The 18,334-nt window shown below is 34.3% G+C and overlaps 2 protein-coding genes across 2 annotated transcripts; one reads left to right on the top strand and one right to left on the bottom strand.

Annotated features, from left to right (window-relative positions):
- Window positions 1–3,040: 3,040 nt before the first annotated feature.
- LOC110702501 (ribosomal RNA processing protein 36 homolog) lies at window positions 3,041–6,978 on the top strand. The gene is made up of 9 exons (XM_021880221.1): window positions 3,041–3,177; window positions 3,309–3,484; window positions 3,598–3,664; window positions 4,583–4,635; window positions 5,052–5,106; window positions 5,207–5,281; window positions 5,431–5,548; window positions 6,305–6,351; window positions 6,442–6,978. Exons 2-9 carry the CDS (start codon window positions 3,318–3,320, stop codon window positions 6,541–6,543), a joined length of 684 nt encoding a protein of 227 aa, XP_021735913.1. The 5' UTR covers window positions 3,041–3,177; window positions 3,309–3,317; the 3' UTR covers window positions 6,544–6,978.
- A 3,489-nt stretch (window positions 6,979–10,467) lies between these two features.
- Window positions 10,468–11,733, bottom strand: LOC110702500. The gene is made up of 2 exons (XM_021880220.1): window positions 10,697–11,733; window positions 10,468–10,507 (listed from the first exon to the last, which is right to left on the bottom strand). Exon 1 carries the CDS (start codon window positions 11,687–11,689, stop codon window positions 10,970–10,972), a length of 720 nt encoding a protein of 239 aa, XP_021735912.1. The 5' UTR covers window positions 11,690–11,733; the 3' UTR covers window positions 10,468–10,507; window positions 10,697–10,969.
- Between the last annotated feature and the right edge of the window lie 6,601 nt (window positions 11,734–18,334).

Here is an 18,334-nt window from a genome sequence, read left to right as displayed (position 1 = left end):
AAACCCCTCCCCATCCCTCGAAAAACCCCCTCTCCTTCGCGGCCGGCGTCCAAAATCCCCTCCCTGGCGCTGGCAAACCTTTTTTGCCCCACCCCCCGCCATCCCAATTAGAGGTTGGGTTGGTGGTGGGGCGTTGGGGTGGGGTGGGTCTTGGGTGGTGGCTTTTTTTTAAAAAAAGTTTTTTTAATAATTAATTAACTAATATTACAATAACCAATTAGAAGCTGCCAAATGGCATATTAGTCATTAATAACTAACGGTGTTAACCACCGTTAGTCTTTAAGGAATTAGGTGACATTTTTCTTAAACTCAAAAGTATTTGATGAATTTAAAAGTTTTGATAGGTATTTGGTGAATAAAAAATTACTTAGGGGCATTTGGTGAAATTTCTGTTTACTTAAATAAATAACTAGTAATCATCAATGAATAATAACTAATCAATAATCCATAAGTATATATTTCAATAACTATATATATTTAATGATACTGCATACTGAAAAAATTCGTTCTTGGTTTGATAATGCACCATTTTGTTTTTTTTTTTTTTTTTGCCTTTTTTTTGTCATTTTCATATGGAAAATATTAGTGTAAAATAGAAATGCATATACCTATGATAAGTAAAATAAAAGTCTAACATAATACAATAAAATAAATAAAAAAATAAGTACAATAAGTCAAACTTTAGGTGATCTTCCAATATTAATTCAACGTTAATAAATTAAAAAATAAGTAACATTGATGTCTATATTCCATAAAATATTTTAAGTACTAGATTTTACTTGTGTTCAATCAAACAAGTCATCATTTGACTATATTATAATGAACTCTCATTTAAATAAGAATTATCTTAATTAAAAATTAAAATATAGCTTAATATTAACTTATACAAAAAATTAATTTTAATTATAATAAATAATTTTTTAAAAGACTAAGGTGTCGGGTTTGGTGTGGAGGGCTAGGTGGTCATAGGTTCGTGCCGACTAGAGTGGGTGAGAGTTGTGTGGGTTCGATGAATCAGCTATGTTGGGGCCAGGTGAGAGTTCGCCGCATAAGTGTGGTATAAGAGTAAGGGTTGGGCTTTGGTTGGGAGTTGACCACATAAGTGGGGTTCGAGAGTTAGAGTTAAGGTTTGGGTGGGTGTTCGCTGGATTGGTTGGGACACTAGGGTGTAAAGTTAAAATGTATCAAATTAAAGGAATCGATGTAGTATTAGAGCAACTCCAATAGTAAGCTAATTAGCAAATTAGCTTTTTTAGGCTACATAAGATTATAAAGCTAATTTCTTTTGTAGCTAGTTTGTGCCTTGGCTATTAGCTTGTAGTGTTTACTAGAGAGAAGAAGAATTTTTCATGCATGCGTCAAGATTGCAATTTAGCCCAAACAATTTGGAGTAAGTGCAATTATTCTGTGTTTTGTCTCACTCTCTTTGTAGTATGAGTGACTGGTGGGAGCACTGTTTTGGTAATTTTGGGTAGAAAATAGTGAGTTTAATTACCATGTGTTAGGCTATGTGGGGCACAAGGAACAAATGAATGACTGAGGGTGAAAATTCGAATGTTGAACAAATTGTTGCCTATGCTTTGAAGATTAATACGAAGGGGCGTGAGATAGGAAAGTTGAATAACAAGGGGAATTGATGGGTGGAAAGAGTGTCTTTGTGGGCGTGTCTCCTTCGGCATCTGATGTGGTTAAAATTATTGTTGATGCTGAGTTTTGGGGGAGATGGGGCTGGGTGTAGTTTGCAGGTATAGTGAGGGGGTGATGCTTTGGGGAGCTACGGTGTAGTGGAGTGAAAAATGAGAGACTAAGTTTGCAGAGGTGAAAGCGGTATTTTAGGGCATGAAGATTGCGAGACACAAGGGTATGAGTTGCATTGAGATCGAGAGTGATAATATGGTGGTGATTGAGGCAATGAAGAAGTGTTTGTATGACCCTAGTTCCTATCATCTTATTATATAGGATATTCTAGATTTTTTTTTCTTCTAATTTTACTAGTGTTTCATGGTTTGTTGTAAAGCGAGGGGGTAATATCATCTAATTATATAGGATATTAAAGCTGCCACTTCCAAAGTTATTCGCTAACAATTTCCGTTTTACACAGAACACTAACCAACTCATACAATTAACTAAGTGAATTCTACACTTGCTAGTCTGCAACTGCATTTATAATAAAATGTAGGTGACCGTCAACTGATGTTAAAACCGCAAAGTTAACACTACCTATACAATTGCATAGTTCACACTTCACACGACACTATTAATTTGCCATAATGGCCATGACAAAACAGTCATCCTAACTACATTTCTTTGAGGAAAACTCATAAAAACACATGATAAATTGTGATTGACTTATGTTACCATACTTTCCTTTCGTTTATTGTAAAGTCAATTTAATTAATGTAATTTTAGTCGTTTTCAAATTTTTTTTTTTTTAAAAAAAAAACTTACAAACAATTTATACAATTTTTTTTTTATTTTTTTTATTTTTAAATTTAAGACAAATTATACAAGCTTTGGTGTGTGATGATAATCCCATCCTTATAAAAAGTACAAGATTATTCTTATGAATAAAGTTATGCCTGTTATACCATTCAAAATGTGTATTTACATACATACCTTCATTAATATGTACAAGTTTTTTTGTTAATGAATAGTGTTTGGACAATTATACCATTTAAAATGTTTATTTACTTATTTACCCTCACTATGATTATTATCTCTTTATTTTTAACTCTTAAGATTAATGTGTGGACATTGATACCCCTAAATATATTTTATTTTATTATGTTGTCAATTATTAAATTTGTGATATAAGGTTAAATAGAAAGAGATTCCGAGTATGACTAGCTATGGCACGCGCGTTAGCTACCTAGTATTTGGGAAAAGGAAGTGTAAATTTTAAAATAGCACTCCATATTCCGTACTTTTTAAAACATGTTTACTCTAAACCCTTAAAAAATCTGCGTTATCCCATAATTGGACGATCATATAAAGACTCAACCCATTTATTTATTATTATTAGACGGATCTATCCGTTTAATAACTGACGGGTCATAAGGGATCCATAGAATTGGTCTCTCTGAGATTAGTGAGATATCCAGCGCACTCAACGTTCTCCATTGAAGCGCAGTTGGCGTGAATCTAATTCTTGTATCCCCCATTGAAGCAACTTCTGAGGTAAGTTGTTTGTATTTGTTATCATCATATCAAATATCTCTGAAATTATGAGATCGATAATTGAATCAAAAATCCCTATAATTATGAATCAAATTTGGTTGCTAATGTATTGCACAAAACTTTAATGTTAGGATTTAACTATGAAATCAGAGCTGCCCTGCCTGAGGGACGGGCCTGAAGCTGAAATAGAGAATGAACTTGCTGATGTGCCTTTTGGAGAGTTGCAGAGGGCCCTTTCCGATGGTACCCTTTGTTTGCACAGAAAACGCGAAACCGAGAACAAGGCTAAGCGAGCTAACAAAAACATGTATGGGTTTCTTGCTTATTGTTATACTTTGTGCAATTGATATGGAGTATGTATTTTAGTGCTATTGTTTGCAGATTGGAATTGAGTATTTGTATTGGGTTTTTTGAATGTAGGCCAATGGAAGTGAGTAGCAAAAAGCCGGTTAGTAGATTCAGAGAAGTGATTCAAGTGCCTAAGAAGGTCAGCTTCATAACACCACACCTGTGTTTAACATATTAGTCTATTATGATTAGTTGTTCATTATTTTGATGATCCTTTTTAGGGTGTTCGGGATATTATCATAGCATTGTTCCTTATATGAAAGTCTCACCATATGTCTACAATTGGGATTTCTACAATTAAATTTTTACTGTGGGATTAACCATGAAGTTGCCAATTTATGATCTTGTTTATCTAAAATTAGTGCCTGGCCATCTGTGTCTAGTTTTCCTTTGGCAATTAGATGTGTTTGAACTCTGAAACAGAGGAAATCATCTGAAGCGAGCTCTTTGTTATTCTAATATATGAAGATTCATCTTTATTCAGTGCTTGCTTAGGCTTTAAATTATACTTCAGTATGCACTTCACCTTTCTATAAGTATTACTGATATCTTCTGTGCATAAGACAGTTACTGTGTACCAGAACAATTAGTGAGACTTACCATTTTTCATGTTTTCTGAGGGTGTTCGACATTTTGACAAATTAGATTTCCTGTTTCTTGGGATGAGAGGTAAAACTCAGATGTGTTGAATGAAACATGACCAATATCTAAGCTTCTGCGAGAACTTTTTATGATGTGAATTGCAAGAGTGATAAGTTAGGGGATTCTGGTTTATCATTCTTTATATCTATGTTACTCTAACTTGGCTAAAAGTGTCAAGACACAGGTATGTATCCAAGTGTGTTAGACTCGGCCATTTTCTGAATTTTTTTTCCTAATGGAAGTTTCCAAAGTCACACCAATGTTGAGTGTCTAGTAGATATGGCTACTTTAGGGCAAATGAAGCATAGGCTGATGTTATTCCTTTGGAATTATATTATCCCTTTGAATGTTTATGTAAGTAAGCTTTATGTCATATTATCACTATGCTAATTCACTCCTATAATGTGATCAACAGGTAGTACGTGATCCACGATTTGAATCTCTTTGTGGCAATCTTGATGAAGAGGGGTAAGGCTCCTGATTGAAAATTATCTGCCATTCATTGTTTTTCTTTCTTGTTTTAGATATTTTTTAATTATTTCATTCATTTTTTTATTTTTGTAATAAATTATCAGTGAATATGTTCATGTTATAGTCTAGTCTGTGCCAGAATTTCACGAATGCTGATCTTTGAGAATAATTAATTCCGACATTGATATTAATTTTTTTCATTCAATTCTTGTTTTTTATAATTGCGGATAGCGGAATGCATCTTAGAGATAGGTGATGTAATTTGTGTATCGGGCTATCGGCCTCACAAAATTATATGATATGAAGTAAAATTAAAAAAAATATGATGATCTAACTATGATCTGGCACGCATTTGATGAAAGTTGCATTGTTACATCATTCAAATACTAACATTAACTTTGTGTACAATGCAGGTTCAAGAAGAGATATAATTTCATCTATGAAGAGAACCTTCCCGCTGAAAAGCAAGTACGTTTATTTGGCTATCTGGTGCTGTGTCTTATTTGAGTTGTTTCAAACAAGCTTTTGTCTTTTGAGCCATCATCATAATATTTTCATCTTCTCACAGGAATTAAAGAAACTGCTGGAGTCATCTAAAGACCCTGAAAAAATTACAGAATTAAAAAGTCGCATTGCCTTGATTGTAAGTATATTTGCCTCAAAAGTTTTTGTTTTATGAGCAGCTTTTGTGATGTCAGTTTCATTATTCTTTTTGCTTGGAGCTAATACCTTTAATCCTTATGGAGTTACGATTGTCATTTCATTTAATTTTTGATTTGTGGGTTTTCATAGGACAAACATATGAAGTCTGACTCTACAAAACTCAGGAGAAACCAAATTCTTTCTGAACACAAAAAGAAGGCAAGGGAAGCAGCAAAGCAAGGAAAGCGTCCCTATTTTGCAAAGAAATGTAATCCTTTCCATCTCCTTTTCCATTTTCTCTTCTCAAATAGGGTCTTTTTTAAAAATAATCTTTATTCTTTGTTCAATCTTGAAGATTTCTCTCCAATCAAACCCAGTGCTGCTTTCCTTGATATTTTTTGCTTTCTTTAATTCTTTTGGGATTTTAAACGAATTGAAAGTATGGGATCTTGTACAATTTAGGCTTCCTCTTTAAAAAGGATGTGACTTTGAACTGGGTGAATGGAGGTTTAAGCGAGGTATATGTAGGGAAGTGATGAGAATTGGAAAGAGGGAGAGAAGGGAAAGAAGAGGAGAGAATTAAGTAACGACAGCGAAGCTTTTTAAGAGAATTCGGATTTTTCAGGAGAGGAGAGATCGAGGATGATGAAAATGATAGTGGTTAGTATGGTCATGTGATACAAGGGTATTTTTTTGAAAAGAGGGGAAAATAATAAAATAATGAATCCCCCATCTCCAATGTATTCTGAGGTCTCCGGAGTCAATTATGATTAATGACACACACCTTGGCTTTAGTTGATATTGTGGCTAGGACTAATGTGGTGCTCTTCAGAGTGTTTATTACACCCTTAAACTCGTCCATAATTGGTACTATCTTGGCAAATTTTGCCCATAATTTATTTAACCAGTGATCCTTTAGCTCAGGTTTGTGAGCTATGTATTACTCATCCTTTTAACCTGTTTTTGCCATGAGCTAATTTGGAGCACTATGCTTGCACATGCTCATTTGATTTTCTTGTTGCAGCTGATATCCGAGATCGGATTAACATGGAGAAGTTCAAAGATCTGAAGGTATGTGCTTACCTCTTGCTTATTTATTATTGATGGATGATTAAGAAATTACGTGTATTTATTACTAGTTGATCAATTGTCTATAATCAGGAAAAAGGTAAGCTGGATTCTTTTATGGAAAAGAAGAGGAGGAGAAACGCTGCAAAGGACCATAAGTTCATGCCTTACAGGAAGTCTAACAATAATGAGTAACAACACAGCTCTCTTCCGATTCTTGACAAGCAGCCTCTCCTTCATTTTCCATCTCATGGTGCATACAACCTAGTTCTATTTAATCCGTGCACTTTGACTATGTCCGACTTGTTAGAAGTACCTGACACAGACAAGGAAATCATTCCCATAATGCTCTGTTATATTTTAAGGATGAGGTGACTGGGATACATGCTGAGCAAGGGTATGAAAAGGTAACTGGAGAGTTAATGACTTATCTGTAGTGTTCCTCAGCTCTATATTTTTGGACTTCACTGTCAGTCTAGCATCTTTTTCATGTACTAATATGACAAATGCATTTTAGCTTTTCTGTCATTTCATCATTTGTACCTCTGGAAATGTATCGCACTTGTTTCAAGTTGATGAAAATGCTGTGCAACTATGAATTTTATTTAAAAGTATGGTTCTATTTTCTAAGTCTTGTAACTATAGAGTAGAAGTTTTGAAGTCCATTCTAAAGATAGGTTCATCTCCTGCAGTCACTTGGGTAATTTTGGTTGATGGGTCATTCATTGATTCTACAGAATCCCAACCAAACCATTAAAACGGAGCCCAAAGCTACCCAAGGTAGACTGATAGGCTTATCGCGTACCTAACAAAAATAACCTAACTATTCCTTCTAACTGTGTAGTAGGGCAAGTAAGGATCGAATCCCAAGAGACTATGGTTCATTCAATTAATCAGACTCAATTAATCACTAAGCACGTCACCAATCAATAATGGATGATAATAATCAACTAATATATTAAATAACACAATTAACTAGAGGAAATATTAATCAATAAACTAAAGCATCCAAGATCAAGCATTACCACGATTATGATTGATAAACTAATAAATCTACCCCCAATATATAAATCAATTGACAAGAAGAAAAGCAATCCCTAATAATAATACCAAAGGTCTCTTCCAAGTTATCAATGGCTTCCCAAATTAACTATCAAGCCTACTTCCGTGGAATCAAGCAAATAAGGGACATTAAACACCATGCCTAGATTCCTAATTATTCAATCATCTACTTCCGTGATGATCTTCAAACCCTTAATTGGAATAACCTAATCCCGTTAATACCCAACTTCCGTTGCAATAAGAACAAAGGGATGATAACAATACTAATTATTCCTAATCTAGTATTGGCATAAACACAATCAATTAAGCATGTCAATTGGGATTATTATTGGGGAATTTAAAGTTTTAATTCATGCATCAATCATAATTGGGCTACCCTAGATCTTGGAATAGAAAATCTACTCACACATATTGAAAGAAACAATAACAATCATGAATATGGAAAACATAATTGAAAAGCAATTATAATTGAAAGAGAATGAAGTAGAAGTGAATACCAAGGATTCTTCAATTGAAAGGAATTAAATTGTTGAAAAACAATGCTCAAATCTAATGGAAAGAATTAAAATTGCTTCAAAGTAATAAACTAGAACTCTAGAGAGAGAAAGAGGAATAATGGAAAACTTAAAACTTCTTTCTAATGAAGATTACAAGGGGTATTTATACCCTTAATGACCTAAAAATAAGAAAATAATAATACGGAGTGTCGTATAACTGTGCCCGGTCCAACCGGGCAAGCACCTCCCGATCGGGCGGTGAGAGTACGGAGTTGCTTTCCTTCGTAGCACTTCTTCCACCACGTGCCCGGTCCAACCGGGCGGACCTTGCCCGATCGGGCGCGTGGGGCGGTCTTCATAAATTGCTTTCTACCTTCGAAAATACCAAAAATCATCTAACTCCTATGTGCCCGGTCCAACCGGGCGGACCATGCCCGATCGGGCACGTAGAGGCTGCAGCAAATAGTTTGTATTTAACTCATCTTAAATCAGTCATAACTTCATATCCGGAGCTCTGTTTGAGGCGTGTAATATATCGTTGGAAAGGTCTTCAAGTCTACTTTCCAATGCAATTTGAATCACTCCATTATCATTTGTATATCAAAAGTTATGAGCATAATAGTGAACAGGTGTCATATTTGTCAAGTATTTCATCAACGTTTTGCTTCATTTTCACTCAAGTTCGTCTCGAACACATGATTTGATATTCTTAAGCAATATGTTTTCATACTCCATGATTATTATACTCAATATTAGCCAACCATACTCCATTTGCATATAAATCACCTGAAATTCATCAAAACACACAAACGAAGAGTAGTAGAGCACAACTTAAGCAAATAATGCAAATATGCACCAAAGATCTCTAATTTTGTAATAAAATGAGCTTAGATACCCACCTAAAACATGTGCAAAATAGGACTTATCAAATTCCCCCAAGCTAAACTCTTGCTTGTCCTCAAGCAAGACAATTAACAATAATCAACAACAATCAACAACCAAACAACATGCTTCACCCCATAATGCAAAATCAAACAAGGATTCAAAATCGAAATCAAACGAGCATGCATCCTAATCAACCAATCAAATTACTCAAACCGTCGATCCACCTAATTAATCGTCAAATGAGACCAACCATTTATAATTCAAGAATCGAAGACTAGAGTATCTCACATCGGTGGTCACTCAACACACTTTTTATGTGGCGAGCTAAAAATGAGCTCGATCTCTCACCATCCCCACCAACAATGCAATCCCCCCATCTCACAACACTCGCGTGTTTAGAGGGTTATAATAACGCTCAACCTAGTCAATGTCGACTTGAAATGCAACATATACTCCAGCATTTTGACAAAAGACTCAATTCACATGAACGCAATGCTATGCACGAAGATCGGAAGGACTTTGTGAAGCTTGTAACGTAGGTCGGGAATAAGAATGGGTAGGACAATAATTTGGGGAATGAGAGCTATAATAGTCTAACCGGGGGAACTATCAAATGCGATGAGTCACACCTCGATTCATCAACTTCGATCAATGAAACACAAACCCAATTACAATGAAAACACAACCATCATCTCATCCACCTACATTCTCAACTCTTCAACCTTCTTTTACTTGTTTGCTTCATTTCTTTATTTTTTTTTTTATCTTTTTATTTTTTTTTTTTCAATCCAACAATTTTTCATTTGAAACTTTTTCCAAATATTTTTCTTTCTTTTCTTTATTTCTCTCTTTCTTTTTCAAGAAATGTTACTTTTTTTTTTCAAGTAATTCAATCAAACCTCCTTTTCTCACTTTTTCTCTTCTTCTTCCTTTTCTTTTCAATATTTTCGCATCAATTGCAACTTGAAACAGAATCACGCAAAAATACCGCATAAAATAGCTCCCCCAAGCTAGACTTGGGAAAAGTAATCAAATTGGGGCCAAGGGGTAATTTTTGTGGAGTTAATGAAAAATATAGTCAAGCTACAACATGGGTAAGCAAGAAGGGAACTGATGTTCTAATTTTGTCTGGAGGCTACCTAATGAACATGGCCTTCGTCATTTCAATGTGCACGTGCAATGCATTACGACACACTACTAAGAGTCTAAAGTCAAAACTAAGATCAATGCTACACCAGGAACTAAACACACACAAGAATGAATATATAAGGCTCAAGCCTCACGGTTAACACAGTCAAGCTCCTGAATCATACATAGTTAAATAACCTTGACTCCTACTAGGGATCAACAAATTCAAGGTCAAATCATGATCTTTTAGTCCACTATGCAAGTCTTTCAATCGAAAATAAATCAAAACCTTTTGGCATAAAGGATAGGGGCACAGGGAAGTAGTTCAATGGCCGTTGGCCGTTCATTATCATGATTCTTTTATTTTTCATTTCTTTTTCCAGAAGAAAGCATTAAACCTTACTGCTAGTGAAAACACACTAAAGTAGAAAGAGAGAGTGAAAGATGTACCTTGTGTACACAAGAACTTCCCCCCAAGCTAAATCAGACAATGTCCTCATTGTCTTAAAGGGAAACTTGTAGTCAAACCTCATCTTCATCATCACCCAAAATAATGTCACCAAAGCCTCGAGGATTGCAATGCATCTCTTTGGAACAAAATTGAGCAAAAACGAAACAAAGTGTTAGTGGGAAAAAGAATAAAATTGAGTCATGTGCACTGTTTTGATCATAACTTTTGATGTATAAAATATAATGCAGTGATTCTAATTGCATTGGAAAGTATACTTAAAGATCTTTCCAACGATAGGTCACATAAAAAAAATCCGATAATTAACCAGAAAGTTATGGCCTGTCGAAATTGAGCAGTTTTGCTGATCCATACGCGCGCCCGATCGGGCGAGCTCTTCCTGATCGAACTCGAACGCAGTCCAGCGAATTCTTCTCCTTTTAAATCAGCCTTTTAGATCAAAATCTGCACCAAGAGAACTCCCACAAGCATAAGATGTACTCTCCTTACCTCTCTAAGAATCAAAGAAAAATGAAAACACACAAAAATTAGAAAAGACTAAAATAAAAATAATGAAATACGGGTTGCCTCCCGCAAAGCGCTAGTTTATCAAGGTCTTAAGCTTGACCATTCTCCTTCCATCAGAAGAATTTAACGCCTTGAGTAACTTATCATACGCTCCTGCAAACATTTCATTAAGCACTATATAGGGCTCAATTGCAAGCACAGTAATCCTTACATAGAAAAGATTAGGAGCACACAAAGATAACTCAAGGTAAAAAGAAAAATCAAAAGAAAAAGATGAAGATACACCACAACCTTCTGCTTCCTCCGCTAAAAATTTAGAATTAATAGAACGAACATGGAGGTAGTCTTGTTCTTTATCATCACCCAATAACGTCTCTATTATTTTACGCTCACGAATAAGTTCATTAGCAAAAGAAAAAAAAATTTCAACCATTGGTTCTACAACCAATGACTTTTCAACCAATGGTTCTACAACTAATGATTCTTCTTCTATTGGAACCAATGATACCTCAACCACTGATTCTATAACCAATGACTCTTTAACCATCGGTTTTTCAACAAATGATTCTTCCTCCGACGTATTATACAAATTATGATAATATTCATCATGAATCCTCCAATAAATTTCATTTAGAACAAACCGTTTTTTAGAATAATCATATATGAATGGAAAGATTCTAAAATCATCCGGAGCTCGAACAAAATACTCACTATAAGGGCAATCAGGGTTTTCATGATAAAGATAATAACAAGAACAATGGCCAGATGCAAGACGTGACAATAAATCATCCATCTCCAAGGCATGTATATCATCAACTCATAAGAGAAAAAGAAGTTAATAATATCCAAAGCAACAAACCAAAATCTTAGCAAAAACGAATCACAAATAATTAGATGAAAACCGTTAGTCCCCGGCAACGGCGCCAAAGTTTGATAGGCTTATCGCGTACCTAACAAAAATAACCTAACTATTCCTTCTAACTGTGTAGTAGGGCAAGTAAGGATCGAATCCCAAGAGACTATGGTTCATTCAATTAATCAGACTCAATTAATCACTAAGCACGTCACCAATCAATAATGGATGATAATAATCAACTAATATATTAAATAACACAATTAACTAGAGGAAATATTAATCAATAAACTAAAGCATCCAAGATCAAGCATTACCACGATTATGATTGATAAACTAATAAATCTACCCCCAATATATAAATCAATTGACAAGAAGAAAAGCAATCCCTAATAATAATACCAAAGGTCTCTTCCAAGTTATCAATGGCTTCCCAAATTAACTATCAAGCCTACTTCCGTGGAATCAAGCGAATAAGGGACATTAAACACCATGCCTAGATTCCTAATTATTCAATCATCTACTTCCGTGATAGTCTTCAAACCCTTAATTGGAATAACCTAATCCCGTTAATACCCAACTTCCGTTGCAATAAGAACAAAGGGATGATAACAATACTAATTATTCCTAATCTAGTATTGGCATAAACACAATCAATTAAGCATGTCAATTGGGATTATTATTGGGGAATTTAAAGTTTTAATTCATGCATCAATCATAATTGGGCTACCCTAGATCTTGGAATAGAAAATCTACTCACACATATTGAAAGAAACAATAACAATCATGAATATGGAAAACATAATTGAAAAGCAATTATAATTGAAAGAGAATGAAGTAGAAGTGAATACCAAGGATTCTTCAATTCAAAGGAATTAAATTGTTGAAAAACAATGCTCAAATCTAATGGAAAGAATTAAAATTGCTTCAAAGTAATAAACTAGAACTCTAGAGAGAGAAAGAGGAATAATGGAAAACTTAAAAAACTTCCTTCTAATGAAGATTACAAGGGGTATTTATACCCTTAATGACCTAAAAATAAGAAAATAATAATACGGAGTGTCGCATAACTGTGCCCGGTCCAACCGGGCAAGCACCTCCCGATCGGGCGGTGAGAGTACGGAGTTGCTTTCCTTCGTAGCACTTCTTCCACCACGTGCCCGGTCCAACCGGGCGGACCTTGCCCGATCGGGCGCGTGGGGCGGTCTTCATAAATTGCTTTCTACCTTCGAAAATACCAAAAATCATCTAACTCCTATGTGCCCGGTCCAACCGGGCGGACCATGCCCGATCGGGCACGTAGAGGCTGCAGCAAATAGTTTGTATTTAACTCATCTTAAATCAGTCATAACTTCATATCCGGAGCTCTGTTTGAGGCGTGTAATATATCGTTGAAAAGGTCTTCAAGACTTAAAACCTTGCTTATCATACATGCTCATACTTGGCGTGTAATCCTCAAAAGCCAAAGTAGGATTTATTTCAGTATGCCGGTGGGGAGAAACGACCTACATTGGGAGATCAGCATGTTTACCGGCACCAAACTGATGATGACTTGATTTTTGTATGCTTGTTCTATCCTATGGATACCTTAACCTGAAGCCTTAAACCCTCAAAAGTCAATACCCCCTTTCAAGTGTTATTCAAGGCAATTCAATTTCGATTAAAGCCCTAGGCGATTAATTTTTTAGCAATCGCTAGACATATCACAGCTCAATTAATAACAGGTTCAAATCTATACATAGTACAGTTTAGAGGTGATTAAAGGGCAGAGTGTGCCAAGGGTAAAAAAATTCAATTTGCTTGGTTAGGTTGGACCAGGTTGGGGCTGAAAATACTTGCCTAAGGACCTACAAAATGCGCAAATTCTTAGATGCACACTCATGCACCTAGAAATAGGTGTAACAACAACACAATATGAACATTAGTTTTTGAGAAAGTGAACATTAGCTTTCTTCTCCTCTATTTTTCTCCTTCGTTTTTTATTTTCTCTTTCCTCTGTTTTTTTTTTATTTTCCCCTTTTTTACACTATTTTTTATTGAATTTGTTTCTTACAACATGAAAGTAGTTATTAAGTATGAATTTTTGTGTGAATTTCGATTTTGTGCTTTAATTTCGATTGATTAAGGTTTATATGAATCTTTGAATTCAAAATTTTATACTCTTTTTTGCTCCTTCTTTAATTCCTTTTTCCTCTATTTTTTTCTTCTATTTTCTTGTTTTTTCAATTTAACAATTGAATCTATTCCTTACAATATGGAATTGGTTGTTTATCTGATTTTTTGAATTCAAATGAATTGAATGTTTTTAGCTTCAATCAATTTCATCTGATTTTCTGCATTTTTTTTTTATCAATGAACATAATCATGCAAAATATGAACATATGCATAGGTTCCCTTAAATGTGAACATTAGTTTTTTAGAAAGTGAACATAGGCATAAAACATATGAACATATGCATTTCATAAAGTAAACATAACAATTCAAAATATGAACGTAAGCATTGGTTTCCATAAAAGTGATATAACCATTTAAAAGGTGAACATATGCGTAAAAAATATGAACTGTGCATAAACAGACTTAATGAGGATACTTATGAACAACATAAATTTACTATGAATATTTACATTATGAACATATAAAATATTATTATGAATATAAGGCATTTAATTATGAATATAAAAAATTGAAGAAATAAAAAATAATATGATTATGAAACATATGTATCATAAGTATTAAAAAATATGAACATATGCATTCAAAATAAAAACATATGCATTGGTTCATTTTTGAATACGTATGAACATAATTAAGCATTACAGAAGGTGAACATATACATAAAAAAAATATGAACATATAAATTTAGAAAGTGAATATAAGCATTTCATAAAGTTTACAAAAGGATTCAAAATATGAACATAAGAATTCAAAATATGAACATATGAATTTTGAAATGTGAGCATAAGGTATCCGTTTGATTTTACTAAATTTTTTGACAATTCCAATAAAAAATTTCGAACAATAGAGAGTATCGAATAATATTAAAAAAAAACTAAGTGATAATCATATAAATTCAAACAAAATTAAGTGAAATTTACATAAAATTGCCTTTTTTTTTTTTAGGGATGATCCTTTTGATTTTGCATCTCTTATCTAATGTCCATTGATGTTTTTGCAGTTTTTTAGTGAGAGAAAATGAAATAGAGGACAGAAAAAGTGAAAAAGAGAGAGAAAATCATATAAGAAAAAAGAGTTTTGAGTTTGGAGGTGACGTTATATTTATTGGGTGAGGGTGGGTGTATTGGGTGTGGGTGGGTGTATTGCAGTTTCTGTGTTTTTTAGTTTTAGGGCTTTTTTTTAATTGAGTTGTGTGTAATTGGGCTTCTAGGTTGCTTGTTACACTTATCGGTGCACAAGGGTGCACCTTAGACTAATTGTACAAAATGGATCGGGACAGATGATTTTTTCGGGCTGGGTCAAAAAAATAACTAAAAATTACCGATGCATGTCCAAAACCTTTAGGAAAATTGTTTCAAGTCGAGTTGACTTCGGGTTGAAAATATCTGCCCAAAGTCTGGCCTATATTGGGTCTGGTCGGGCCAACCTAACATGATCAACTCTAGCACAAATTGTGGCAGTACATTTAATAAATTAATTATATCTTAAAAATTAAATCTTCTCCCTTTTAACTGTTTTGCGTTTAGTTAAATTGTTTATTAATTGAGAGTGAGGGATAGCTCAAGTGGTTAGAGCTTTTCTTCCAATTTTAAAAGGGATTGATTCTCACCCCCGCCTTTGTGGCTCTCTAAACACCAAAAAAAATTGTTAATTAATTGCGATAAAATTACAATGTATACATATTCAATTCAATTACAGTTGCGATAAAATTACAATGTATACATATTCAATTCAATTACAGCTCTTTGTACGATTACAGGTTACTAGTTAGTGGTAGAGCTATGCACATATTTTGATATTAATAATTACGGTTATTTCACCAAATGCCACTGAGCACTTTAAAAATTCACCAAATGCCATCGGACTTTTCAGAATTCACCAAATGTCACTCAGTTTTTAAAAAATTCGCCAAGTGCCATTAATGACCAACTGTCGTTAGCTCTGTTTGTCATTAGGGGTTAATCATGACACATGTGCATGATATAATTGGTCCATTTATCTTAATTAATAAAAATTTAAAAAAACAAAAAATTTAAAAAAAACAAAAAAACAAAAAAAAAATTTAAAAAAAAAAAACCAATTTTTTTTTTTTTTTTAAAAAAAAACCCCAAAATTTTCCCAGCCACCCCCACCATCGCCAAACCCTAGCCCCTCCCCCTATCTCGCCGGAAAACGGCCAGCCACACCCTTAACCACCAAAATACGACCGCACGACCCTTTAACACCCCACTTGACCCACCACCGACCCCCAAAACCACCCACACAAGCTGCCTTGACCCCAAAAACCAATAGCAAGCACGAGCTTTGATGAAAAACATGACCACCGCGCAAAACCACTCCTATCCTCCACCCTTGAAACGACGAAATCAGCCATAGAAATCGACCATTCTGGATTTCCATGGTCGATTTCGGCCGTTTGAGGGTGAAGGGTTTCCATAGTCGGGTTCTATTTTGGGTTTCCATGGTCGATTTCGGTGGCTATGGTGACGCGTCGTACGTGTTGGTGCGTGAGGTGGTTGCGAGGGCTGGGGTTTTGGTGGGGTCAAAGGGTTCAAGAGGGAGGTTAGGGGATTCCGGCGGATTTCGACAGGAGGTTAGGGGGTTCCGGCGGTTGGCTCTGGGCTGTTGATTGGCTTTGGCTGGTGGTTATGGTAGTGGGGTTGGGTTGGGTTAAGATTTAGAGTTTTTTGTTTTGTTGTTTTTTTTTTAATTTTTTAATTTTATTTTTATTTATTTTTTTAAACCAATAGCTAACTGACACGTGTCCACATGTGTCATGATTAAGCCCTAGTGATTAACGGAGTTAACTCTGTTAGACAATAATGGCACTTTGTGAATTTTTTAAAAAACTCGGTGGCATTTCGTGAATTTTGAAAACCTTAATTGGTGGCATTTGGTGAATTATTAAATTGCTCAGTAGCATTTGGTGAAATAGCCGTAATAATTAGCTATGTAAGGAAGTCAATATACTACCTCTGTTAAATGTTATGTGCAACTTTGAAATATTTTATATCTCATAAATAATACCCCAAATTGCACATAACATTTATCGGAGGTAGTATATTGGTTAGCAATTGCTTCAAAATACTTTTACAACATACTGCGTAGTTTTTTTGTTTTTTTTTTTTTTTAAGTTTGTGGAGTATATTAGAATTTTTTTTTTGTTTTTTTTTTTTTTGAAATATGGAGTATATTAGAATGTCGTCACAATTGTTTTAAGGGAATATAAACTAAATTTGTTTTTTTTCATAATATAATGAAAATTTCCCAAAAAATAAAATAAGGTTTAGGAGGGAAATAAGTAGGGTTGTGCACAGTGCGGTTTGGATCTCAAACCGCACCAAACCGCAATATTGCGGTTTGTGATTTTTTCAAACTGCACCAAACCGCAATTCTATACAAATCGCACCAAACCGCACCGCAAAATACGGTTTGGTGCGGTGCGGTTTGCGGTTTTTTCATAATTTTTTTACCTCACAAATAATGATTATTTGCTAATCTTTTGTTATGAAATTTTTACTTGGAAATTGTATAACTATGCAAATAATTCAATAAAGAAGTAGTGCTTTACTTCAATGTTAATAGTGACCCAGTAACATGCCAAGGCAAACATGGAGCAAAATCATTAAGTAAACCACAACCACTCCATTACAACTCCAAAGCACAAGAGACGGAGAGTAATAAGAAAGGAAAACTTTGGTTTTCTTAATAATGACCCACACAATTCAGTACATATAAATACAATATAAGAGTCTTCTTTCCATATAAGAGTCTTTACATTAAATTGCGGTTTGCGGTGCAGTTTGGTTTGAAATTTTTTTGAAACCGCACCAAACCGTAAAACCGCGGTTTGGTCAAATTTGAAAACCGCACCGTAATTTCTAAACCGCACCAAACCGCAAAATTGCGGTTTGGTTTGCGGTTTGGTGCGGTCTAGACCGTACTCTGCACAACCCTAGAAATAAGGGTCCATTTAGTTCCTTGTTCTCGATTTGTTTCTCGTTAGTTTAAGGGTTCAGAGAGAGAGAATGTGTTATGATGAGAACCAAATCGAGAACAAGGAACTTATTTGGACCTTTAAACTAATTTTTCATCCTAAACTTTTTTTTTATATATATAATATTTTTTTATATTATAACTATATTATATTTTATACAATTTTTTTCAACATATGTCCCAGCTATTTGTTTATTCACAATATACCCATAAAATTTTTCAAATTTGCCATACACTCCCGAATTAACAAAAAAATGTTACCAAATGCTCAAATGACTAACGGACATCAACTCTATAAGTCATTGCTTAATTGTGCCACGTGACATCATGTTTGTTCCTTTTAAAATATATTAAATTAATTATTAATTTTTTTTTACAAAAATTAAAAATAAAATTACAAATCACCCATAATGT

This window comes from Chenopodium quinoa, unplaced genomic scaffold (assembly GCF_001683475.1).
Source record: "Chenopodium quinoa cultivar QQ74 unplaced genomic scaffold, ASM168347v1, whole genome shotgun sequence".
Classification (NCBI taxonomy): domain Eukaryota; kingdom Viridiplantae; phylum Streptophyta; class Magnoliopsida; order Caryophyllales; family Amaranthaceae; genus Chenopodium; species Chenopodium quinoa.
The sequence above is the reverse complement of the archived record's forward strand: the minus strand, read 5'-3'. Positions and strand labels throughout refer to the sequence as shown.

Excerpts from the sequence above, each read along its gene's own strand:
- LOC110702501 (XM_021880221.1), top strand. The coding sequence starts at position 3,318 with ATGAAATCAGAGCTGCCCTGCCTGAGGGACGGGCCTGAAGCTGAAATA. Across the intron at positions 5,107-5,206 it reads ACCTTCCCGCTGAAAAGCAA|GAATTAAAGAAACTGCTGGA; the intron begins GTACGTTTATTT and ends ATCTTCTCACAG. Across the intron at positions 5,549-6,304 it reads TCCCTATTTTGCAAAGAAAT|CTGATATCCGAGATCGGATT; the intron begins GTAATCCTTTCC and ends TTCTTGTTGCAG.
- LOC110702500 (XM_021880220.1), bottom strand. The coding sequence starts at position 11,689 with ATGGATGATTTATTGTCACGTCTTGCATCTGGCCATTGTTCTTGTTAT.